General features: G+C 38.6%; 1 protein-coding gene across 6 annotated transcripts in view; it reads left to right on the forward strand.

Annotated features, from left to right (window-relative positions):
- The window catches only part of wasf1 (WASP family member 1), a 75,822-nt gene extending 48,223 nt beyond the window's left edge, over positions 1-27,599 (forward strand). For 4 of the 6 annotated variants that reach the window (XM_015356476.2, XM_015356469.2, XM_015356461.2 and 1 more), the window contains 7 exons: positions 8,173-8,326; positions 10,447-10,564; positions 15,333-15,410; positions 19,341-19,513; positions 20,936-21,112; positions 24,020-24,603; positions 26,463-27,599. In XM_015356476.2, the coding sequence (XP_015211962.1) occupies positions 8,173-8,326; positions 10,447-10,564; positions 15,333-15,410; positions 19,341-19,513; positions 20,936-21,112; positions 24,020-24,603; positions 26,463-26,620 (1,442 nt within the window). In that variant the 3' untranslated portion in view covers positions 26,621-27,599. The remainder of the gene's footprint in view (positions 1-8,172; positions 8,327-10,446; positions 10,565-15,332; positions 15,411-19,340; positions 19,514-20,935; positions 21,113-24,019; positions 24,604-26,462) is intronic. The other 2 variants (XM_015356484.2, XM_006626290.3) reach the window with 2 other exon arrangements.
- Positions 27,600-27,813: the final 214 nt, after the last annotated feature.

Consider the following 27,813-nt stretch of genomic DNA (forward strand, 5'->3'; position numbering starts at 1 on the left):
ATGTCCTTGAAAAGCTTTTTGCTTGTTCATTGCAGAAGCTACTATAATGATGTCCTTCAGGCTTTTAACATTTCTTTGCAGAGCCCGATTGATAGCTTTTTCTTTTAACCTAGCCGAATACCATTTTAGCTCTGTCAAGATATAATATTCTTCCCAACAAAACTAATGGCCCATATCCTATATTTAATGACCATATTATATCACTTAAATGTCCTGTTATAATAATGATTGTAGACTTTGCCAGCCAAAAACCCAGCAGGCTTTATTTTTTTGACATTTTGAAAGGTTTTATGAAATGGCTTTTAATTTTCCGTTTAGCTGAAGATGGCTGTTATAAATTAATGCACATTGTTCTTAGTTTTACACTACTATTAACTTTTTACAACAAAAAATCCAATTAAAACTTCTTGGGGAAAAAATATTTCAGGAACATTTAGGAAATTATTTTTGGGCACCTTTTTTGCGGTTGGTAAAGGGATCCGCATTAAAGACTGAACCAGCAATCGTGAAATATAAAAAACACTCAGCTTTTTGTAAAGTACCCTGATAAACAGAAAATCAGTTTATTCTGAACTTTTATATTGTATACTCAAGTAAAATGTTTGACCTTGACAAAATCAATCTAAACAGTCCCATCTAAAATACAGCATTGTGACTGATCATTGCACATTGGGTCATCCATAATGTCTTTTACTGGGCTCAAGGCCTTCATTTGGGGATTTGTACTTTAAAATGGGCAGTTATTTCTTGTTCTACCCACCTGATTGGGAGTAGCCCTTTGTGTGTGGTCCCTGTCTGGGCTCATAGCCACAAGCTGCAACACAATAAATGCAGGCTGGCTCTCCCACCTCAGTCATTTGAACATGTCACCAGCACCTCGGCACCAGTCAACGGACAAGCATGCGCTTCGCCCATTGCAAAACTTGCTTTTTTTTTAACGCATACTGAAGTTCAATGATTTAATGAACATGCAACTCAGCAGTAAAAAGCCATGAGTTATAGGAAAAGCTATAGGCAAAATTCTGTTTTTGAAGAACAATAATCCTTCTGCAATTATTTTTGAACTGTAAATAGCATAAAATAAAATGTATTGGGGATCTGGCGAAATTACAGACTTTACCCAGTTGTTCAGAATTTTAGCTAGCTCGAGTGAATTTGTGGTATAATAAACCAGACTTTCTACCCGATTTCTTGATGGGGGGGAAATCTTTAATGTTTTCCTCTGAGGTTTCTGGGCACCAATTCTGCAACCGTTCTTCTGCCAGCTTTGTGCATTTCAAAGACATTTGTCTGTCACCCTTCTGTTCGGCATCATAAATACATTTATTAATCTTTGAACATTACCATTACAAAATCTTTTGTTGTCTGCCAAGGATTACGCTTAGAAGAACATGGACTTGGTTTTGTAGCTGAAATCGCAAGGAGGGTTAAAAAATGCATCTCCATTGACCTGCACTAACAGTGACTGACCATTGACGAGGAGGAAGCGCTCTTATATTCATAAGTCCAGTTTTTTAAATGCACTAGATCATAAGCAAAAATCAAAAAAATAAATTCCTCTCGCATTTCGCTCTAGCGGACCATCTGAGCGAGACAAAGTAGAATTGTACAGTGAGTGAATACCGGCAATATAAAGGACTCTGAAGTCTTGCGCACCTGTCGACGTACATAGCTTATATAGAAGGTGATCAAAAATCGAGACTGAGAATTAGGCCCATCTAGTAGTATAAGCTTAAGCTGGAAGATTGTATCTCCCTGTTCTGTCTTCAAATTGAGAAGCTGCGCATCTGAAGAGACCTCCTGAAGATGAACATTCACAGCACTGCAGAGTTTCATAATGTTTGAATTGCTGCATTTCCAACAGATCGGGGAATAGTTAGAAATGGACATTCTTTATGACAGCCTGCTGACAGTTCATTCTGGTTGAAATTTCATTTTGGCTGCCCTGTAGAGCCTTGGCATGTTTGGTGATAGTGTGCATGAATGCTTAAAAGAAGGTGTCTAACTTGGATGAAATACACAGGGTTTTATACACTCTTAGGGTGGCAAGTCTTACTTTTTTTTTAGTCTATTTGATCGAGTTGTTACTAGGTGGAAAGGCTAACCCCTTGGCCCTGTCAAAAAATGCTATATTTAAACAAAAATACTTTTCTGTAAAAAATTTAAATCTAAATGCTGGTTATAAAGAAATAACCTCTAGCATTTCAGATTTAGTAGCGAGTCGGGTGCAGTCATAATTACTTCAGACCGTATTTGTGCTATAGCGATTAGGACGTTGTGGGTCCTCATCGTGACTGCTGCTGTAGCCTAGAGCAAGGTGTTTTGCTCAATTTGCTCCTTTAAATCTTGAAATGGCCTGTTGTATAAGTGTATGATCAATTCTCATTGTAAACAAGAATGTTCTCAATTTACCTTCTCTGGTTTAATACAGGTATGAGCTTTGTCAAAATATAAATAAAAAAATATTGCTGACAAAAAATATCTAGGCCTTGCACTTTTAACGTGGAGGCGAAATTGTGGACGTTCGTTTTTAAAATGATGTAAGAAGTATAGATGTTCCCACAACATATGAGAAAGGGCAACCCAGACTAAATCTGATACTTTCCTGAACTGTTCAGGAACAGCAAAGCAAACGGGTTTTCACCTGAGAGTGCACTCGTGACCTTTTCTTCTCAGAAGAGAAATACTAAGCTCCATGACTTCTGTTCAAAAACTATAAAAGTGAAGTATCATCCACTGTCCGTTACACAGCCACGTGAAAGATCAAAATATTTCTTGCGAGTTCTTTGGGCAGGATGTCTCCAGGATTCAATGGATTAAGGAGACTCGGGGAAAGGCCAATCTATAGAGATTCTGATTCTGCTGTTAATTTTCTGCTTTGCTAGAATGGGGGAAAAAAAGCATGTACCTGATGTTGGGGCTGGGAACTAGTAGATCCATACGTTTGTGCCATGCACAATACCTAATCCGTTAGCTGAGTCAGACATTGAGGATTTGTTGTGCATGTCTGGCACGGTGGCTTGAGGTATTGTTCAAACAGACCAAGCGTTCCCTCAAGACCTTCTTGACGGCTGCTTGGCAGTGCCAGCAGCCATATCACCCTGCAGCTCACAACTGGCAGCCCACTGAAGCTAAGCAGGTGTGAGCCTGGTCAGTACCTGGATGGGAGACCTCCTGGAAAAAACTAAGGTTGCTCCTGGAGGACGTGTTAGTGGGGCCAGCAGGGGGCGATCACCCTGTGGTCCATGTGGGTCCTAATGCCCCAGTATAGTGACGGGGACACTATACTGTAAACAGGCGCCGTCTTTCGGATGAGACGTAAAACCGAGGTCCTGACTCTCTGTGGTCATTTAAAAATCTCGAAAAGAGTAGGGGTGTAACCCCGGCGTCCTGGTCCTTACCAATCGTGGTGAGCGTTCTGGCGCACTATGGCTGCCGTTGCATCATCCAGGTGGGGCTGCACATGGTGGTGGTGGAGGGAAGTCCCCATTACCTGTACAGTGCTTTGAGTGGAGTGTCCAGAAAAGCACTATATAAGTGTAAGCAAATAATAATAATAATAATATTCTGGCTTTTATTGAAATGCATATTCTCTTAATTGAATTACATTTAACTGTTCACAGATTTTAAAACAGGTTAGAATTTCATGAGACCTAATGATCCTGCTGAACTGGCGAGCTCTTGAAAGAGAACATGTATATGATAGCACTTTCCATTACCTGTGATTCTTAGAATTGTGTCTTTAAGTACAATTCAAGCTGCACATCCACGATTTTCATCTAAGACTAAATTGATTCAAATTTGGTGCTTAATTAGTCAAATCATGTTTGCTTTAGATTTTAAATGTTTTGCTTTGGAACATTGATCTTCTCTCCTGATCCGGGGACATGATGCGGTCTTCTGTTTTTTATTCTTCGTAAGCTCTGACTGCATCAAATCATTCATTGACTTGATTGGTCTTCTTTAACCCATTAGGGGTTTGGAGCTTTGAGTATTTAGGACCAAGAGTGAAGTTCACTGTTTTAGAGAATCATATCAAAGCTGCAGAAGCATGACATTTGGGATTACAGTTGGCAGGTAAAAAGAAGGGACTAATAAGTCACATAAGGTGGTAATTGTTGATGAACCCCAGTGGTCTTCAAAACATGTCTTTTGTGTGGTGCCTACCTTTTATAGCTAAATTGCCATGTTGTGGCGCCAGTTCTGACATTAAGATTTCTATGTAATGAACCTCAAAGGAATACTCTGTCCTGTGAGGAATGAATGTGAAGTTTCCTGATATATATGATGGAGAAATACAGTAAATGCATTATGAATCTTTTTTTTGCACAATCTTCCTGAAAACATGATCTGGGTGAAGTGCTGTTTACAAGGACACTTAACCAGGTCATTTAATAGAATCTGTGTCTCAGAAAAATCTTGGAAAGATGTTAAAGGGGAAAAAGTTATTGAAACAAAAGATATATTCCAGTCACTTATTAATTTCATCCCTAATATGTCTGGTACAGTGCTTAGTTGATCGCTTCCATTATATTACTCCAAGGATCATCCTTCACATACAGGTGCATTTAAGAAATGATCTAGGGATCTTGGAATGCTGCGACAGCACAAGAGTCTGTTCTCTTGCTGTCCTTGCTTCATTTTATATAAACTTTTATCAAATATTGGTTCTAGACTGAGGAATAGTTAGGTTCATGTCTTAATGGTCTTTTTTGTAATGATAGAATGGAATGTTATTGTATATTATAGGACGCATATCTGCTCAAGGTAATGGGGTAAAGTCAGTTCCTTCATAGAGTAGTTGTAATAACTGCCTTCAACATCACTAGTGCAGTATCAGCAGAGATATATTGTACTTTAAATACTGCTGAAGAATATTGCTGTTTATTTTCTTATTGCTCTTTTTGCAATTATGGCTTCCACTCATTATAAATCATTCAGGACCTAATATGTTCTGGTTTCTTTAAGGATCTTGATCTGGGAATTAAGATGTTTGTCTGCAATTCCAGAAGCCTGAAAACACTTACAAGTTTGCAGAAAAAGAAGTAGTCCTCCTGTACTTACAAGAAACAGTAGCATTTTGTATGACAGTTTACCAGTTACTGTTGTGACACTTCTTCATATAGGCAGTGAGCATAATGGAGTGAAAGTAAGTAGAACATTCTAGTGCGTGTGATGTTTGGTCTTATGAACCTGTGTACCATGCCCACAGCTCAAATCTTTTGCTAAGATAGTGATTAAAAATAGGTGCTGGTGAATTGTAACAAGTTATTTTGTCCTTCGCCAATCTGCTTTTTGTGGGAGTTTGATGATGTCATTTCCATCTGTGTCTGTGCATCATATGTTGATCAACTAGTAGTCTGTCCATTTTCAAACCACTTCATTCAATTCAGGCTTGTGGGGGAACCAGAGCCTATCTCAGAAAGCAATGGGTACAAGGTAGGGTACGCTCTGGGTGGGACACCAGTCCATCGAAGACACACAGACACACGCACACAGACACACACACACCAGGGCCAGAATTGAAGCTACAGTAGGACACAAGCATTGTGAGGCAGCAATACTGACCACTGCATTGTAATAGTCGCAATAAAGTTCATGAGAGTCTGCATAAAGTTCTTTATCTTTAAGTTATTGTGAATTATATATATGAAGTCAGGTATTTTTGACACTCAGGACTGACCAAAGACACAATTGATTGCTTGCTTATGTAAGCCTGGTTACTTTAAGTCCTCAATTTGCACTGGAGATTTAGAGTGTGGCTTGAATTGAAACTGGTTGGCTGATCCACCAGGACCAGGGCTGATAATCTAAACGGGATGGGTATTTTGATCTGAATTTGTTTTCGGTCATCTTCCGTGCTGATCACTGCAGAGACTTTTCTGTTAATTACTTCGTACATCATGCATTTCCCCTGATTGAATGAAGTAGTGGAAATGAATGAAAATTAGAAAGGAGTCCACTGTTCTGCTTAATGTCACAAGTTATCTTCATCAGGCAAAGCATGAAAAACAGAAAGAGTCCATAATAATGAGCAATGGTATTGATAAATTAACTTGGCGATGTAACATACACCATTTACACGTCTTTATTCAGTTATTGTTTCATGTTAAATGGCAGGTGGGACAGTAGGTATCCTGGCCAGAGTGTTATGGGTTAAAATCTCAGATGAGATGCTGATGTTGTATCTTTGAGCAAGATCTTTCATCCAGCTTGTGCCATTAAATACCCTGCTTTGTGAAGGTACTTTCTAGGCCATTATTGTAAATGGGAATTTATCAAATGACTTAGGTAATTGAACACGCTTCTCCTTTCTAATTAACATGAGTATTACAGTGGCTTATTTCGGTTAGCAGTGTCTCCGACAGACTCCAACAGGAAATTCAATAAATGCAAAGAATGAGCTAATACTAAGAAAAAGAAACAGCAGATTGCTTGCAAGTATCTGACTGTGCCATCACAGTAGGAATGTCTTTACTGACTATAAGGTGTGCCAATGCTATACTGCATATACATATATGTACAATACTATATGCTGTAAAAAGTGTACGTTTAAGTAAAATTTGAGCTGACTATTATGTTCTCTGCTTGAAGAGCACCTGTGAGCTTACAGTATTTTTAGTGACAGCTGCGTTGCCATCCCTCCTACGGGTGATGTGAGGCTCCAGAAAGGGCTGTGTAAAAGAATGGCGGCTGATTCACAGCTCAGATTTTGGAGGAATATGTGAAAAATTCCAGTGTGTGTAAAGATAGTCTAATTCCTTCTGAGTCGTTTCTGCTGTAACAATAAGTAGTCACTGTGTCACTCTGGACTTTGTACCAAAAGGTTTTTGCACAGTTCTGCTTCTGTTGTCGAGTTTTCTTCAAGGCAATTACTTCCAGTGGAGGTGATTAAAATAAACATAACCTGAAACATTGTCAGATGTTTCTTATTGTGAATAAATGTGTATAATGTCCACTTCTGATTAGATGCAATTATGAACTCATAGTCTTTATTCAAACTGGGAGATTGGAGTAGCTGTAAGACGTTAAAAGCCATCCTTTAAAAATATTTTGAAAACCACTTGTTTAAGAGGAATAAAATAAGGTGAATCTTTTTAAAGGTATTTCTGGTGTTTGTTTTTTTTGAACACTTAAGATGGGTAAAAGACACAGGAGCAATGCAGATTCCTTTGACTATCCATTGAAAACTGCCTTTGATTATACACCATCACATGTGCAATTGCACAAACACGCAAGATCCCTTCATTGCAACAACCACCTTTTCAAATCATGTTTATAAAATACACAAAAGTGTAGAGCAGAAGACTCGCTTGACAAGATATCACTCTGCTTTCAGCACTGGTGGGATTTGTGATTATACGGATGCTATTTCTTTCTGGTGCTGTACTTCAGATCGTTGGCGAAGTGCCACAGGACTCATATTCGTCTATATAATTTGTACTGCACAACAAAAAATCCCAGAGACTTCAAAGACAGGAAGGCCTTTGATAGCTTCAATGAAATTAGTATATCGGTAGAAAGATTTATCAAATCATTCTAATTATTATGGATCTGGAGAAAGAGACAGCAAAGCAGTAACATTAGGTTTAAAGATGGGCTATCTTTCGTCATTTTTAGATGTGTTCTTGTGCATCCAAAAAAATTTAGTGCTCCAGGTTACACCTTTTATTACTCGTTTTATGATGATTGTTTTGAGTGTAATGAAAATGTGAGGGCTTCATGCATTACTACTAAGCTATGATGCTAATTTCACCATTTCTGCCTTCAGGTTGTTGCTTTTATCTGTTCTCAAATGTTACATGTTATGATTAATAAATGATAATTCTTATACCAGTATTGAAATATTTGGTGACACTAGTGTTGAGTGAGTGTTTTTATTTCTGAAAAGTACCTTTTAAGAGGTCTTAAACGGAAAGAAATGGAAATTCCCTTTCAAGTGATATCGGTTTTAAGTTTATGCATTTGTTCTGGTCTGAATGGATGATAGTGACTAAACATCCCTCAGAGTTTTGAATCTAAGCTGCTCTTCTTGCACACCACAGCTGCAGTTGTTTTGGCTCGTCACCACACCATGAATGTTTTTTTACTTCTAGAATTGGCCATCTTTTCTAAATTTGGCATGTTTCCTTGGGTTCAGGACTAAGCTTTTTTTTCCTTGTGTCCTATCAGTTTCCTTGCAGGACATCACCATGAGGAAGGCCTTTCGTAGTTCCACCACCCAGGACCAGCAGCTGTTTGATCGTAGCACACTACCCATTCCTTTACAGGAGACCTACGATCTGTGTGAACAGCCTCCTCCGCTCAACATACTGACTCCTTACAGGTGAGCACAGAACCGCCAGCTGCTACGTTCTCCTTCAGAGCTTTTTCACATTATTTTCTTTGGGACATCTGCTTACACAGCAGTAATACAAAAGACAAAGAAGATTAAATGTTTCTCGCAAGTATAAATAATCATCCACGAAATGCAACCCAAATATAGAAGTGAAATGGTTAGGTGCTAAGTAAACCTTATTTTTGAGGAAAATTGATTCTCTGTTAATGGTACACTTTGTAACATACTGGCTTGTACATCTTTTTAATCTCTAACTCCAGAATCTATTTGAGCATATTTGGACCTAACAGTTGCTTCAGTTCATTTTTTGCCAGCAATAGACATTTTTTTTAGGTTTTAGGGCTTCTCTGAATTTGTCTAGAGATAGTAGTGTTTTGTGTTTTCTTGATCACAAAAATCTGTTCTTTGTCACCTGTAATTTATTTTTACTCATTCCACTTTCCACTAGAATATAACGCATCAGTATTCCATAACAATGTTATTTGCGTCCCTGCCCACTGTTCCTAGTAATTGTGATGACTGAAAGGAATTGGATTGCAAATTGATGGAACATAAGCTGCACACTAGCACGCATCTTGGACTGATTGATCACATACTAAGGTTTTAGAAACTGACAAATGCTATTGGTTCCAATACTCATTTGTTGTATTACTAAATTATGACAGAATGTTTTGTTCAGTCTTTTCCCCAATAACTGATAAATAATAGCAAAAAAGGTTAACCACAGGAAATGTACCATTGTGTTTATGTATGTTGGTTCCATCAAATTTGCATAATGTTGTCAGGATGTTTCTTTAATCTTTGAATTTCTTTTGAAAATTGAATATGATTCGATCGTGTGAATAAGATGCTCAGTGGGAGGAAATCTAATTGAATCCCCTGTCATGGGGCTCTGAAGTGATAATTACTTTCCATTTTAGTTGGTTGCTGGGATGTGTAATACCAGGGCCATGCTGAGCATTTTAAGCAGACATTCTGTCCTCGCTGTGTTCTCGTCGGTTGTTCTGATAAAAGTCAGGCATTACTGGAAGAAATCCTTAGACTTCTGAGTATTGGTCTGTCACATTTTGTAAATATCAGCAAGTGTTGCATTTTTAATTTAAGTTAGCTAAACACCTTGGACAGAAAACTGAACAGCACCTTGATTCTGGATCCAAGTAGGAGTAATTTCACTGCTTAAAGTATCTTTACTTTGTAAAAATGTGTATTTAAGTTAAATCAGTACATGCTGACATTCCTTTTTTTAATTAATGTGAGGGTGCTATGCCCCCAACAAAGGTTGAGGGGGCACAGCCTCACAACAAAACAATTTTGCCCCTGCGTTCAACAGGAGGCAGAACACCTCAAAAAAACTGGATTCAAAAACTCTGTAAAAAAAAACTAAGATTACTTCAAACAGAAAAACACTCAGAAATAGCCTTTTGTTCCAGAAAAAAGGAAGTGTGTAGTGAGTAACACGTGAACGTTGATACCAGACATTTCGAACGTTCCGGGTATGTAATGAGTTTTTCAGAATGCACAATACATCGCGACACCGAGATCTACCGACACCGCAAGGTAATATCGCAGTTTTAAGGCGTTTCATATAAAATGTGGGGACAAGTGCCAAATGATCACAATAAACAGTACATATAATGAGCATTACATGTACAGAAGACTGAAAGTATGCATAACTTCGTACTTGTTTCACATCAAATGTAAATTTATAAGATTTATTAAAATTATAAGAAGTGATCACATTTATACTGTCTCAACTAATTCTGGTGTCCTCCGTTTGCTAATTCGCTAATAATGATCACAACAGCTGTACGACAGCTACCAAATGAGCTGTGAACGCCATCTCATTTTTCTTCTCCGTTTTGTACTTTGACATTAAAATGACTGTAAATAGTAATTTGTCAAATTATTCAGTGTGAAAAGGAACCTGTTAGGGGTAATTATTTTCTTACTCTAGGTTGTGAAAACATTAAAAGCAACCTTTTAAACTGAGTTAGTGCTGGTACCTCCCCATCAATATCCCTCATGCCAGAGAGTTTATTTTAGCTTCTTGTCGGAGTGTCTGTTCTGAGGGCCTCATTAATGATGTCTTTAATGATAACTTTCCCCAGGGATGATGGGAAGGAAGGTTTGAAGTTCTACACAAATCCATCATATTTCTTTGACCTGTGGAGAGAGAAAATGCTACAGGACACCGAGGACAAGAGAAAAGAGAAGAGAAAACAAAAGGTAAGACGTTTTGTATGAGGTGTTTCTTCAATTCATAATTCTTAGAGATTTTTTGTAAACATTGATGTTTTCCCTTTGGGTATTTTATGTAATTCTGTTTCAGAGCAATACTGGCTTCTAATTTTCTGAAAATTGTGACGTTTTAAAGATGTATCTATATACAGAATAAAGTAAACTGAAAAGTTGTAGGTTGTAGCACTGATGATCTTCAAGGTCTGTTTTCCAGCATTGGTATGGAACATGCAATGTATGTAACAAGAAATATTAGATTATAATTTACACCTAAGTAAAGGCTTTCAGTTTTGTCCTCTTAAATGTTTTGCTGTGTTACAATTAATGAAATTCTGACTAATTTTAGCATGTGTACCTAATGATTGGTAGCAGGAGTACTTAATGTGTTCTATACTAATAACCATTTCTTACTGGAGAGGATTGTAAACATGCCTAATCATAAGCAGTGAAACCTCTGTAAAACCTCAATTTTCAGAGATCCACATGGCTCAAGGGAGAGGAGTTCAGTACAGTGTGAGATGGAGTTTGACACGCTCCACTGTGTCAAAAAGACATTTTCATGATAGTTTAGGTTTTAATTATCATTTGGCTTATCAGAGGAGTGAAAGTACTACCCCTAAATCAGTTCCTATAAATAAGTGTGGTGTTTGTTACCGATTTAAATTTAATTTTCTGAAGTTCACATCACTTGCTCACTAAGCACCAACAATAAGCAGCTGTAGGGGACAGAAATGAGAAATATATATGTTATAGGTAGCTAGGAAACTACACTGCCTAAAAAAACTTGATTTCTTATGAAGGAGGTCAGCCAAAGTAGGTCATGCAGTAGACACAATAATAATAATAGCCTTGAGTCTGTTACAGTGAAATTGACCTTGGTCTTTCTAGATCTATAAAAAACATTGTTAGGGAAAACCTTAACTAATAGTACTCTATGTTAAATTTCATTTTACTTACACCTCTGGTGTATTCCTTTTCAGATTTGGAGTACATAGTGCATTTTGCTTTGCATAACCATAGGAAAATGATAGCAAATGCTAATGTTGGCAAGGAAAAGAGAGAGGTCATACAAGAGTAGTGACATTGAAAGACATACGAAATTGCACAGACAATTGGAAGTATTAGTCTGCCATGATGGAAGGCAAGCACCGATATTTCAGTTTACTGAAATCATGTTACGTGGTTTGTTCTCCATCTGCACTAGAGATGTAGCAGGATAGATGGTCATTAATAAACTGCATTCTTGTACACCACAGATGATTCGATTGACCTTTTCTGTAAGGAAATAGTCATTTTGACTTAATTACTGTTTTGAATTGCTTTTAATTATTACAGAATGGGGATCCTGTTGGAATGAGAAAAATAGTTTAGCTACATACAGATTTCATTGAAACAGCAAAGATACTTCATCCAAGCTGTGACCTTATAAGACATCCTCCTGTACCCCCTATGTCTGTTCTATTGTAGTATGTAGGCTACAGGGATTCCTTGGTGCACTGCACTTGATTTCACTCTCTGTATGAAGAGGCAAGACGTGTAAAGCATACGTGTGCCTGCCAGTGCACATATAATTTCAGGTTAAAACTGGTACCACCCCCCCATCCTCCTGTCTTGCTGTGAACTTCGAAAGGCTTCATCACTCAAGAAAGTAAGATCCCATTATAAATACAGGGTGTTCTGAGTGACTGTTGACTTCAAATGATGTGCCACCTGTGGTGTGCATAATTTAGTGTTCAACAGCTACCGAGGTGGGGATGTACACCGAATAGGCACCATAAATCCCTAAATCCAAAGGATACAGTTCAATGTGGTGTTCTGTAAAGAGGTTTTTTTTGTTTTGTTTAAGGTTGTGTAAATCTTGCTTCTTTCAAATAGCATAAACCATGGGCTATGTTTTAGAGATTTTGAATATGATTTGTCAATTGTCACCCACTCTTGAATCCAGAATTCTGCATGTTCACTATTAAACACTAATTTTTAAACCATTTTATTTTCCACAAATTGATTTTTGTTTTGTCAAAGTACATTTTAGATCTTCTGGTTTTTCAGCACCTACCAGAACAGGTTTCATGGCACACTTTTAAATGAAGCTCACTTTAGACACGTTTTTTGTTGAGAAGTCAAGTAGCAACACACCGATTTTTGATCGTAAAAGCTGACTCCCCATCTGGCCATGGTGCCCTGTAGATTCGCTGGCATCTGTGCTCACAATACACATCTGGGGTTCGTGCTGCTCTGGTTATGCATCTGCTGTTAACATCACTGGTGCGAGCAATACTATGGGTCTCTTCAGTTTTCATGCCTACAGCAGCATTTCAGTTCCTCAGGGCAATTAATAAATGGTAACACAGACAGGGAAATTCCATTGGGTGTTTTAAGTATTAGAATGAAAAATCAACAGCTGAAAATAAATTCAACTTTGCATAACAATTCCAGTTTAATAAAGCAATTTTTATTCAAGGTTAATCAAATAAAATGGTTTATTATGTATTTAATAATTGTAGACAACTCTCACGTCTTTAGCATTCTTTGATACTTTTGTGTAGTCTAATCAACACAAAACAATATTCATAACTTTGGAGAAGGAGCTGTTCAAGACCAAGGACAGACTACAGGTCAGCAATATGTTTTGCAGTGATACCATGTTTCTTCCAGGTACTGTGCACAGAGTGATTTCGGAAGTGGTGAGGATAAATACAAAAGCAAAAATGAATTACAGTGCGGTACATGTTTCACACCAGAAAAGGGGCAAACATTCAGAAACTACCTTTCTACCATGCTTTTGTTTATGCACGTACTGCAGAAGCCAGTGCATCTCAAAAAAACATTGTGAAAATTAGTTCCGGATTTCAGCTAGTGGTATTCTTAACATCAACAGAGGCGTGAATCATCTTTTGACTTTGCTGTGATTTCTATGACAAATTTCAGGATTCAGAGCCTCATGGTCTGAAAGTTAGTTGACATTGTGCTGAATTTACATGGCTGCTTTCAGAATAAGCAGTGCAGCCCATCTCTTCATCATAACAGTGACAGACTGGTGTGTGTACTGATTCCTTGAAATTGCACTGTGGCTTTCCAGGGTTTATCCAGCCCCAAATACCTCTGGAAGAAAATAACATTCATTTTCACAAATATGACTGGGCACGCACAGTATATGACTTTGTATTGGAATACAAAGTCATGGAATTCTTTGTATTGGGGAAAAATCTAGAGTGTTTTCTCTTATTTTAGCCATTTTTTACATCTATCGGAAGAGAGATGCCTTTCATTCTGTGTATGTTCAAGTAATAAATGTGTTGCAGTGTTTTTCTTGGTTTCAAATTCCTAACAATTTGTTGTTTTGTTTTTTCATATCACCAACTGCTGTTTAAAAAGCTTTCTGGTAATTGAAGGGTAGCAAGTATTTTAATAATAAATGTACGAAGTGTAACAGATGGTCTGGGTTTTTCTAATGATGTGATTTGCTTGTTTAGGAAATAATTGGGTCAGTTAGTTGCTTCTGGATTTGTTCTATATGACATTTGCATCAGAGCTTCTTTGTTTTTGCCCCAATGGGAGTGTCAAGCACAATATGAGCTGTTTAAGGGAAAAAATGTTTGTTGTGCATCTCTAATCCAGTTACTGTTAGAGGTGGCTGTTTATTGAAGGAATTAGTGTTAGTTGCTATGATCAGACTTCAGTAGACTGGGTATGAATAAATCTGATCAAATGATGTAGGACGTATTTGTTACAATTCTAAAACGATCGCCCTCAATTTGACAATCTCAGCAGCTGAAGCAAAACTGATGCTTTTCAAAAGTTAAACATTGTTATTCTCTCAAAATGTTGTAAACAATTGTGCATTTTAGGATACATGTAGATTGTTAGAAGTAGTCTTGAACTTGACATTGAGAACAGCACACAACGTAGTGGTATTGTCCAAATGACCATGCTTTTTATCTAGAATGTACTCATCATGAGCTTGATGTTGCCAGTGTGCTCGTATGGTCAGCCAGAAAAAAAGTAAGTAATCTGCATTACTGAGTAGTTCCACAGCTATGTAAGATTTTCCTGTTCATTCTAACTGATGAAGCAAATACAACAAAAATGTTTTCCATGAATAAAAAAACGTTTGTCATTTTAACCATGGGCTTTGAAAATGAGCAGCAAAATCAAAAAGATGCCACTATTGTCTGTAGCTCTCAATACCACACTGTTACTTACTGTAGATTGAGTTTACACTTGACTACCGCCTCAGTTAAGGCTTGAGTTCTACCACTAACAGTGGCGAGTTAATTTTTCTGTAACCATGGTAACTAGCAGTGTAATACTCTGTTGAAATTTAAAGGAAGGCTACCACGCAGATATCATACTGTAGGAAGATGACTGAAATAAACTGAGGATTAAATAAGAGGAGTGCAGATCACAAGTTAAAAAAAGATTATGAAAAATGCATTTAAGTGCTTTCATTTTACTTATCACATGCAACTTGTGTTATAACTTACGTGATATCCATAAGCAAATTTAATGGGATAAATCTGTCACTTGAAAGTATAGAAGTGTTTTACACAGCTGCTTTATGTCCTCTCCACACACAAAGTTTTAAAATTGAAGGGTAGTTAAATATCCACAGGTCATTTATCAGTTTTATGTCCTTTGTATTTGCAACATATAACAAGATATAGGTTTCTGCTGTATGGCTTTTGTGTAGCCTGTTCACCATGTATTCATTGGCTGTGCTCCCCTTGACAACCTCTCTAATGTGTTTGACTCCAAGCAGCTGGAAATGCCATTTCACGTTACATCCCAGGGCTTTAACTGTGTCACCACAGAGCCCACCCACAACCTGCAGGAGGTAGGTAAGACACGAGCTGAAGACCCTGACCCAGCTTTGAGCTTGCAGCCCTACAGTTTGTTTGCTTCTGGTTGGTTTACACTAACTTTACTTTCACAGATTGTTTTAAACTAACTCCTGATGATCTAGGACCTTTTGGGGGGGAAAAAGCAGTGGTTTTTGCAAAACAACTGTATATTTTGCTATATATATTGGAATTCTTCACACATTCAGCATTGCTTGAGATGATTTTTGGTATTGGTTAGCTGCTGCCAATCATAGCTTTGTTCAGAACAGTTGCCTTAGTCAGTTTTTGGATTGATTTCGGATCCAAGGTTTAGAACAAGCAATAGCCTTATCAGACTGCACCAGTCTAGTTATATTTTGTAACTTCATGATTCAATCCATTACAATAAGTTCAATTCCAGTCACATGTTAGAAAGCTGTCCTTAGCTCTGTGAAAAAGTGAAAACCCACAATTATTGATGCAAAGTAGCTCTCTGAGTATTCGTTATCTTAAGCTTATTTTTTCCTGATTTGCTGTGCATTTAAAGACAGATGACAAGGTGTAGTTCAGCTGTTACTCGGTTGCTGTGTGCAGAATTCCAACACGTGCACTGTTTACTATTATGCATGAAACCAAGAATCACAATAAACAGCCATTGTCAAGCAACAGGGGCTACTCACATACACATACGTTCTAAGAATCTTTTTAAAGCATGTTTAGGGAATCCTTAATGACAAAACTTTCTTAATTGGAACAGCTTGATCTGCAACACACCATGCTGTCTTGCCAGGATTTACTGACTTGGATTTATTGGGTTAATAGACAATACAAAAAGTTATGAAATCAGACTTTCATTCAGATTTAAGCTTCATCAGTCACAGTGTAGAGAGAATATTTGAATTAGATGGTCATGCATGATAAGGCTATGCTACAATAGTTTATTTAAATTGTCAAATTGAAAAAAAAAATGTTTCTATCAGAATGGCCTGGGTAGATCTTAACCATCAAATTGAATCTAATGTGCTCTCCATGTTCAGTATAGAAATAATTCCATAATCTGATGCAGTATAATTAACTATGAAAAGAAATACAAGATGTATAAACCAGTGCTGGAAAGTTTGTAACGTTAGACACATCTGGGCTTCTGCTATATAAGCCTTTGAAGCAGGATGAGTACATCTCCCCTGGCTGCCCAACCACTGAGTGACTGCTCTTTTGTCTGATCTCATTATGAAACTAAGCAGAATGTATAATTGATGCCATTTTCCCCATGTTGAATGATTCCCTTTTAACATTGCAGTTACAAATTCAGAGGAGGCCCAATTAACAGAACCTGAGGTGATGCTGTCAGTCAAACATATTGACAAGCCTGGCATTCTGTGTTTGAAATGAAGTGTTCTAGCTCTTGGTTTTGTTTACTGTAGAAACACACAACTCTTATCTTCTCTTTAGTTGATTTCCTTTAGAAGCTCATATGTACAGTACTAATAACTTCATTTACTTTTAAAACAGAGCTTCATTGACCCAGTTGATTGTCAGTTACAGAAATGCGGCTCACTGATGTCCATCTATACAGATGCTCCTTGCTTTAAAATTATATACAGGTTATTTTCTTCAGCTGCACTTCTTAAAAGTGGGAAGTTTCATGACAAGTACATTATTTTCTCAGGTGTGCTTTTAGAGACAAAAGGTGTCCTCATTGTGTTTCTAAAATGTCTGCTGAAAGCGAGTGCAAAAATAATTCCAGCTCCTGTGAGAATTGGAACATCTGCATTTCCCCGTGCAGCAGGCTGACATTCTGAAATACAGAGAACAACTGGCTGTTGAAACTCTTGAATCTAATTTGCAGTTCATCCATTAGGAGTTGATATTTAACAAATTTCATTTTAATGTGAAAAAATATGCCTTTCTTGTTTAACTCTGTTACACATTACTACATGTGCTGAAATATAAGCCATGTAACCAGAGTTTGCTTCTAACATAAGGCCTTTTCTCAGGGTGAAGATTCAAATTTTTTTAAATACAAAATTTGAGCTTTTTTAAAGGAAATAAAAAGCACTCTTTCTCTGCTTTAATATTTACATCTAATGCTATTTAGACACGAACATCCATAGCCCTCTACTATAATAAATACAGTATTAGACATTTTCAAATGTTTGATTCATTGTAGAAATCTGTAAGTATTTTTAAACTCTAGTTATGTCAGGTGCTAGGAAGGTGGTTATAAAAGTAAAGCAGGAAATGAATCAAGAATATTTAAAATTTCTGTTTGATTCCCAAATCTTCATTCTCTTGTTCTCATTATAGCTTTAAAACACATTTTCATATATTCTTCATATCGGCTACATCTGTTAGGCTGTCAGTGTCATTTTATAAATATTATTTTTGTATTTTGTTGTTAAACTTAAATGGGGAATCCTGCCTAGAATTTAACATATGGTATATAATCAGAGGTCTGTATGGCATATATTAGAGTGAAAAGGCCCTAGAAAGAAGTGATTGTTTGTCATTTATTGTGGGTTCAGATCCCAGGTGGGTCATTACTGATATAACCTCAAACAAATTACTTCACTGAGATTGCTTTAGCTAAATACACAGCAGTCTAAATGGATAAATGGGTACAATTTGTACAAGTTGTTTTGGATAGATGCATCTTATGCCTTAATAAAGGTGGCGTAAAGTTCACTGAATAGGCTGGAAAACGATCTCTTAGCTGATGCTTAGAACTATGATATTAGCACTGATGTTTTTCACGCAGGGCTCTAAGGATAAGGAAAACTGAAAGCACATTTTTGACATTTGGTCTTTTTTGCAAGTCTATGTCACCATCAAGTAAGGAGGTGTCATCCTTAATCCTGTTAAATGTTTTTTCATGCTTTCTTTTAGAATTGTAGACACTTTATCCTGCACCAGATATGAACAAATATCTTCCAGGCATTTTTCTTTTTCACTGTTTCCCAAACCTTGAGAAATAAAAACATGAAGCTTTCTTGGCATGTCGAGTGTTTATGTGGGCATGTTGGTTTGTTATTTTTATAGTTTAAGTCACCTTTTACCATTTCAAGTTTTTTTCCATAAAACAGTTTTACGTTTGTTAAATCAACAACTTCAGTTAAACTAAAGATCAGACTGCTTGCTCATAAAATGTCCCCCGGCAACTTTGTTAAAGAGCAAGGATATTAACTTCAGTGTCGCGGCTAAATTCCACTCTGTGTAAATTGTAGTCTTCCTAAAGTTCCCTTTAATTGATGTGCAGTGTGGGTGCTGAACTTCAGTTGTGGATGAAGTGGGTCCCTACCTGTGTGGGGATGAAAAGCTCCATAAAACTAAAGAATAATTGATATCAACAAAAAAGACAACTAAAAACAGCATCTTGGACACCAGCGTGAAGAGCTGTTTGCCCAGTGAAAATGCTGTCAAGCAGTGTGAGCACTGCCACTCTACTGTCATTTTTTCAGGATAGAATGGAGATGTGATGTTGAGCATAGAGGAGCCAGGTCACTTATGACCTCTGTAGTCTCTTTATCAGCCTGCTAGTGTCCTTGTTCCAGCATGGCCAGGCATTCCTCGCACCCATTCAGTTAACCTTAAGTACCTTTTAAATGTCTCCATTTCCTCAACTGGCCTTTGAGGTTCAGTTAGAAATGTGTCAGAGGAATGTGCAGACTTTCCCAGGAGATAGGTGGTAAAGGTAAGATCCCAGGAGTGAATCGGAGGCCTGGGCAGTAATTATTACTAATGCTTCCATGACCGCAGTGGTTGATTTACTTTTGTCCTTCCGTTTATCGCAGCATTTTATTGCAGCTGCATCCCATCCCATACAAAATGAGTAATGGCGTCAGGGGTTCTTTTCATGCTTTTTAACCCATAAAGAACAAGTCGGAAGCTATGAATTGGCGAGATGACATCCCTAATGTTGCCCTGCTTGCTTGTCTCTGTTGCAGCTGAAGAATATCGATCGTCCTCAGGAGCCTGAGAAAGTGCCCAGGGCTCCCCATGACCGACGTAAAGAGTGGCAGAAGCTCGCCCTGGGCCCAGAGCTGGCCGAGGATGAACCGGACAACGTGCACAAACACAAGGACATCGCCAATGGCTCGGCGACATACTGCGATGCAAGGTTTGCTTCTGACTTTTTTTTTTACCCAAGAAGGTCCAAGTAAAAGCAAAGCAGTGTTGGCAGTAGAGCTCAGGAGTGAGTTCTGTCACTGCATCAGGGCCAAATACAATCACAAAAATCTACTGCAGCTTAAAAATAAGCATACTCCATTTTTTCATTTTAAGTGTTCATCTACTGTGTTCATTAAGCTAGTTAAATCCCCCATTGAGAGCTTAGAGCTCTAGGAGGTGGGTGTACATGAATCACACTTCTCTGTAGGAGTTGTACTGTGCTCTGTCCTTATTATGCCTGGCCAGAAAATAGGTGTATTCTCTCATCCAAGGGTTGCCAAACTTAATGTTGCCAGGAGGTTACCACTTGTAGGCCACCATGGGGGAAAAAACGTAGCTGGTTGTAACTGTTACCAGGCTATAAAACTTACAGAACCATACTGGATAATGCTGGAGTACAGTTATATTCACAAAATAAGTTTAGGTTAATTCCTTAAAACTTTGTACAGAAATTGCTCCTATCAACAAAATAAAATGACATACAATGAGAAACCACTCAACAAATCATTGAGTGATTCAATTAATATACCCAACATTAAATTTTAAATTTATTAACGGCTTGGCTTTCTTAAAATAATAAAATAAAAATATTTGGAATATATGGATTTACACAAAAATCAACATGTAACCAAGCTAATCACAACGGTGAGGAAATTCTTACAGATGTAAAGATCATGCAACTAAGCTTAACCATCTTGCCATTCACTGCAAATCAGTAAAAGTTTATGGACTGAGTTGTATTGTTCCTTGGGTTAACAAAATAGAGCTCAAGTCTTGTTATTCCAGTAATTGCCAAAATGAGTTGATTTAAAGGATCTGTTTATAGCTACTCAACTAATGTAAGAACAACAAATCCATGCCCCACTAGACATTGTAGTGATGTAGTAATTTTTGATGCAAACAGAGAACCAAATGTAGTGGAGAGAGAAAGCTCAGGACGCTAACAGACAGCACAGGGTGTGCTATGTTTGTGCACTTCTTACAATCGTGTGCTCTAAGGCAGTTTTGTCTGTCCACGAATAGTGAAGATTGAAATGTTTCAACGAAATTTAGTTAATGGAGCATGTGCTGATGCTGTCCCTTTTCTGTCCTTCATGCATCTCCTGCTTTCTGCACATTTTCTTCATGACCCTTGCTTGGGAATCCCAAATCAGGTGAGTTAGGTTTGATTGTATTCACCTGTGTCGTATATGTCCATTCCCTGTGACTCCATCACATTTCTCTTTATCCATTAACACCTGATCACAAAACAGTGGACGATCCCATTTAAATTTGCAAGTGTTTAAATCTTACAGTTACAGTTGAGGTATTTTATTTTTTACAATAAGGTGAAACAAAATGAAAAGCTCACTGCTGTTTTTCGGTTTTGTAGGCAGCCTGTTTATCTGGATCATATAGACGGTCCCTTTTCGCTGGCAGCCCTGCCATACAGTCAAATGAACGAGCTGCTGAACAGAACCAGCGACAGGATGTACGTCCGGCCGCACGAGCCTCCCCCGCCTCCCCCGCTGCACGCCGTTGGAGACCTCAAGGCACCCTCCGTCATCAGGTAATGAGCTCTCTGCGTGCGTTTCTGCTCTCGGGCTCGACATCCTTCACTGACACGGGGCGAGACGCACTTGAAGCTTGTGAAGTTGTCTTTCTGAGCACTGGTATTTCTCCTGAAAATCTGGGCCGTGCTCAAGAACAAAAAATGGCTTTATCTGAACAAATTTTTAAATGCGAGTATGGCACAGCGGCGCAGTTTGAGAACAGTGCTGCTTTGAATCACTGGGCCCCTGGGTTAATGACCAAGGGTGCTATCAGTGTGGAGTCTGCACTGAGTTTATATCTTCTCCCCGTGTTCGTGTTTCCTCCTGCAACCATAAGACATGCTGGTAGGGTCATTTGCTTCTGTAAAAATTGGCCCTGATATGAATGTGTGCCTGTGGGTGCCCAGCAATTGACTGGTGTCCTGTCCAGGGTGTGTCCTGCCCTTGCACCCATTGCTTGATGCAATAGGCTCTGGCTTCCCCTGTGACCCTGCATACTGGATAAAGCAGTTTAGAAAATGTACAGATGGATTTTAGATGTGTAGCATATCAACACATTTTTCCTTAGAAATAATGTCTCTACAGTATTATTTACCCTCTACAAACCAGGTCAGTTCTTTTTTTAACATTGATTTTAGTTGTCTGCAGCCCAGGTTTCTAAGTTAATTTCAAAGTATTGTGTAATTGTTTTACACCTCATAGATGAGTCTTGTGCATCATTGCTCATGTCCAACATACATGGATTCTTGAAACCACATACTAGTAGCACCTGTTGGACTCGATTTGTATTTCATATGTAAGGACAGAAGAAAGGTTTCAAATGTCATTTGGCCACAGTTTATAACCACAAAGTATTTGACAAGGAGAGCAAGTTTCATATAAACATTTTATGAACTTTATGAAAGGGAAAATGGTTCTGTAGCAAAACAAAATGCAAAGTGATATTAAAACACACAAGTGAGCAACAATGGTTACCTAACACCAGTAGGAGGAATCCGAAAATAAATAAAATGCTCCAGTTTCTGGTCTGATTTCACTTGTCACAAAAAGAACTGTTTTTGAAAATTCTTTGTTGTTGTATTCCACTGTAAGGAACTTTTTATTGAGCCAAAAGAGAACCTTTTTTGATCACAGTGCTCCAGAAAATATAACTGGTACCCTTTAAAAAGAATATGAACTATTTCTGAATGTTTTTAGCACTAGATGAGCCTAAAAATAAACCATTGAGAAGCATACAAATCTCTTCCTACTAAAACACCATGTACAGAATCTGTCAGTTATGAATAGAATTAAAAAGTATAATTTCCTAATTTCCTATAATTTACATAAAATAGGAACTAGATTTTTAAAACGTTTTTACACAAGTATTTGAGACTGTACAGAATTCTTAATGTAGGTTTAGGAGGAAGACAAACACCAACTGCTATAAGGGGCATTTGACCTTCTTAGCTCGGCATTCCTCCATCAATTCTTGAGTATGTACACTAATTCCTGGAATGTTTCAAGACCTAGTTGTTATACTTGCAAACACTAAGTCTTCATCAGCTAAAAGATCTATCGGACCTGTTAGTTGCTTGTAACATTTGGCACTGTTATAAACCTGCTGCCTGTTGCTCAGAGAGCATGTTACACACTTACACAATACATATTTTGACTGTTTTTCATCCATCTTTTATGTTTATCGTAACTATAAGAATTTATCCCTTTTACTAGTCAGTAGTTGTCTTAAATAGTCTCTAGTCATTGTTCTGTGTAGTAATTTTAAATTCAGTCTAAACCAGAGAAATTCAGTCGACCAGAGAAAAATGTGAACTCGAAAAGGTTCCCCTCCCAGGGCATTGATTTTATTGAGATTTTAAGTGTTCCTTTTTCATTATCTGTTATATCCCTCTAATCAAATTTGGGTCACCATTAACAACCCTTGGTATGGTAAGAAAAAGGACAGTGCAGGCTTACCTCTGAATAAAGGAGTGGCCATTTGCGGTTTTACACGCACACTGCAGGATCCACAGTGCCCACAGGAGAGAGGGTGTCGGTCACAGAGAGATGCAGCTCTAGAAAACAGCAGTGTAAGGTTCGCAGTCACAGGGGTGACTATTAGACTTGCTGGTGAGACATGGTCAACCCATTCTGTGGTGCCACTTGGTGAGTCCTGCTTACAACTGGCTAATCAAGGCTTGGGACTGAAGTTGTGAGTGCTGATGATGATGATTCACCCTTAACTTAAGCATGAGGAAGAATAACACCTATAGTTAGTACTGCAAAGTCAGCTTTGTTTGATCCACATTGTATTTAGTGTAACTTATGGCTTTTTTGTTTTATACTAACTGTGGGGTTGTTGGTGTAATCTATCATAGATCTGAATATTTAAGTACAATATAAAATCTAAATGTTGATTTATTTCTGTTCAACTGATATTTTTCCAGACCTTTTACAGATTTTTCTTTCCTGGTTTATTTAAATATCTTAAATGGATTCAACCTGGAGGCTTGATTTGTGTGCAAACATATCCAGCTGTGTTTTCATTTTGTTATAAATGTGCTGTTCATTTGACAGATTCACTGGGTAATGTGGACTTTGGGCTACAGATATGGCTGGTGTGAACTGAGTTCTGTTTAAACAAATGCCATTTCCTGATAGGAGTGACTCTTTCAACCATGGCCTCCCAGCTGAAACCCTTAGAAGAGAGCTGTGGTTGGGTGGGCTTTTTCCAAATGGAGTTTCCAAGACAATTACATGTTATGATACTCTAATTAAACTGTTAAGCAATTTTATACCATGGTGATTTGTGTCAGAATTCAGTCCCCTGGATCTTCCCCCCCAGAGAAAGTGGTGCACTTATTCATTTTAGTTCTGATTAACCCAGGACATGCCTTGTTTATCCCAGTGAATTTGCTAATAATGCTCTGTCGTATCTGCTTCAGCTCCAGCTCAGGGTTGACAGACAGCCGTCCTCAGTCCCCAGCCAGGACGCCAGTGTTCCTCAACCCCACTGCTCCTCCCCCACCGCCACCACCCTTGCCCCCTCCCCCACCTCCCTTACCCTCCACAATGCCCGGGTCAGGACTGCGAGCCACCCCACCTCCCCCTGTGCCGCCCCCTCCTCCGATACAGCCCCCTGCTATCCCCCCTCCTCCGGCACCCCTCCAAATTGCCCCTGGTGTCCTGCACCCGGCCCCTCCACCAGTTGCCCCTCCTCTGGCCCAGCCTGCCTCCCCTGCCCGTGCTCCACATGTCCCCGAAAGGCCCCCCCCTGCTTCTCAGACAGAGAGCCTGATCCTGCCCCCACCTCCCCCTCCTCCTCCCCTGCCTCTCCCTGGACTCAGGACCTCCTCCCCCTGCCCTACACCCCCTCCTCCTGGCCCACCCCCTGTGCCTTCCTTCCTGTCAGGTGCTACCCCTACCCCCCTGGCGCACATGGGGCATGGTCCCGACACCAAGCGGCACCCCTCCAACCTGCCAGTCATCAGCGACGCCAGGAGTGTCCTTCTGGAAGCAATACGCAAAGGTGAGGAAATTCTAGCATCAGTGATGGGCTGGGAATGCTTGTTTTTTTTTTATTAAAAGCAGTTATCGGAGTAACTAAGTTTATACAACAGTAAACTATAGAGCAAAGAAATGTAAACGGCGGCACTTTCCCAGGGCGCAGGTTCTTGAGGGATGAGCAACCGTGATGATAACTCTTAACTGACTCAGGTTGTAGGCTTGTACTGAATACAGGTGTCCCCAGATTGTTTCCTTTAACTTAGTCTCTTAAATATTTTAAATTGAAATTTAAGTTAGGTTAAGCTTTGAACTTGTGAGTGATGGTATATCAGTTATCCTCTTCTGGGTTTAATTTAATTCTAGCTAAAAGTTTGTTTTTAAATGGCGTAATAATACCCACATATTGGCCCTTGTCTAACATACCTTATATAAAGTGTCTCGGTAGAATACAACAGATTTCATTGAAGACATGAAAAACAGCATGATAATAAAACAGAACTGTGTAGAAGAATGATCTTATCTGCCAGTACCACAAAGGGTTTGATGACCTGCCTTCCCTTCACTTCACTTACTTAATGACTAATATGATAATTTTATTATCATTTTAAAGCTCTGCGTAAACCCACTTTGTTTGGGATGAAACTCTTGGTTGATACCAGGCATTACAAAAACTTTAACGATGTGGTATTCAGACTGCCAGGAGATCAGATGCCGCCCCAGCCAAGCTGCATTTAGGATTTGAATGAAATGTTTCAGATGAAAATGTTTTGTTTACCAAAAGGACTTAAAACAAAGCTATTTTTGAATAGCTGTATTAGTTACTTGAAAATAGCTGCTGACTAGGTTTAATTGGCAGTTCTAAGATTGTCTCTTTTCTTCTCACCCTGCACTGGAGTGACATCCTGCTCAGGGGAGAGCAGTCATGAACAGGCCCTGGCTTTAGCTGCAATAAGTTGCTTTCTGATAATGGGGATTGTATTTGGTACATTTCCAATAACATGCAACACAGTGCAGTATTTCCATCAGTGCAGGATGGCAAAGCATAGGTACTAGATCTGGGGTTACTGTGTGTGCCCAAGCACCCCTATATTTTTGATCATATAATGGCTAAAGCAAGTGGTGATGGTAGTTTTACAGTTTTGTGTTTGGAAGATTTCCTTAGGCTTATGCATACAAAGACCTAAGTAACTATTTTGTCCTGTTCAAGACTCCAAGTCAAGAAAATTAACTGTGTGACAATGATTCACTTGATTTGTTGTTAAATGATCCATCACAATGAAATCATAAGGAACTGCCTTTTAATCTGCAAACGTTTAAATGCAGGATGGCCGCTGTGGGGAAAAACGCAAACCTAACCAGAGCTCAGCATGTCACAAATGTATACAGTTCCAAATATTGTTTTTGGAAAACCTAGCCCTCCATAAAAAAGAAAACGCACAAACCCCAGTATCTGCTCTTAATTTGAATTTTGGTTTCAAAAAATTGAACAGTCTGTCACTGCAAAGCTTTGAGGTAAATAATGAACTGGCAAAAGGCATGTAGAGTACTTTCTGCCAAGAAAATCAAAATGCATTTCGTGCCCCATAATTCATAGAGAATTTGCTTCACTGGAGATCGAAGCATCTGTAATTAACTTAGTAGGAGAACAGTGCGAAGTTGCACGTTTCCCTTAATGAAAATATGAAGCCTTCATTAGTGGTAAGAAGTGTTGGACATTTCTTACCATTAATGAGTGTAATGGGCAGGGCAGAGATGCTTTGCTCAAGTGATTTCACCTTCACATGAGCACCCACGTTTTGGAAGGTAGCAGAGCTGGAACGGGTGTAGCTCAATTCCTCTGCGATGGGGCACTTCAGCGGCTCTCCTTGTGGGGTGTTGCAGGGATCCAGCTCCGCAAGGTGGAGGAGCAGCGAGAGCAGGAGGCGAAGCACGAGCGCGTGGGGAACGACGTGGCCACCATCTTGTCGCGGCGCATCGCCGTGGAGTACAGCGACTCCGAGGATGACTCCGAGTTCGATGAGGTGGACTGGCTGGAGTGACGCGTCGGGAAGGATGCTTAGTTTTTTTTATTCTTTATCGATAAGTGCTGTCCTCATTTGTGGTACTTGTTCAAGGGATAAAACCAGATTTCATGGTCATTTTCCAAGTGTTTTTGCAACTGTTTTGTACTCAGTTTCTACACTACATCTTTAATTTTATTTTAAATATAGTAGTCTTCTGGTGTACAGTTAAACTACCAAATTGCGTTTTAATTTTCCCCATTGACTTGAGGAGAACAATGAAACAAGAACCCAGCCACTCTTTTGGAACTTGCCATTGAGTATTATATAGGAGGCGGTATATCCTTTTATCTCCTAACTTCAGTTCTTAGACAAAGTTGCCACCTTCTGGTTGGAAACAGAACTGAGGAACTACTGTAATTTTTCATTTTAACTGTAATTTTTAATCTTTTTTTAATACTACCAGTTTCTAAAGACTAATCACTTCTGGTTCAAGCCAAATCAAGTGATTATAGTTGCTGAGTATTTCGCATGAGCAGCTAACACACAATGCATTAATTGGTTGTTCCATTGTTTGCACACGTTGTGAGTACTGACTTGAAGTTGTTTTAAAACTACAAGACTGGAGGCAGCTTTTTATTACAGTGCTACACCACATCTGCTGAGCAGTATGAGCCTTATACACTTTGTGGTGGGTCTCATGCCTTTCCTTGCAGTAAGAAGTGGAAACTGTTTAGAAACAAAACTGAAGAAGGATCTTTTTACTTTCCACTGCCTGTGTTCAAAATAAATGTTATTTTTTTTCCATATACTATGCCTTATTATTGTTTGGATTTTTTTCTAATATGCATTTTTTGTTCATGAATGTACTGTGGTGTACTACTTTGCCTGCACTCTTAAGGACTAGCTGTTTCTATGTGAAAAGACCTGATTTAAATACTGTATACTGTGTAACTTATGGTACTGTTTATTGTAACAGTTTTTGCTTGAATTAATAAAAGCTAATATTATGTTAAAATAGACGATCAATGTTAAGTTGTTTAAGGTTGAATATAAGTGTTGAACAAGGCCGGAGGATTTTATTTCCAAATACACTTTGGCGAATAAGAGAGCTGCGCCAGAATCAGTTACCACTAGCACTTGCCAGCTCATTATTAATCATTCACATTTTTTTCAAATGTGAAACTTAGTTTAGCAGTCACATTTGGCTAAAATGAATGGATGGGTTCAAA

This window comes from Lepisosteus oculatus, chromosome 2, assembly GCF_040954835.1.
Source record: "Lepisosteus oculatus isolate fLepOcu1 chromosome 2, fLepOcu1.hap2, whole genome shotgun sequence".
Classification (NCBI taxonomy): Eukaryota; Metazoa; Chordata; class Actinopteri; order Semionotiformes; family Lepisosteidae; genus Lepisosteus; species Lepisosteus oculatus.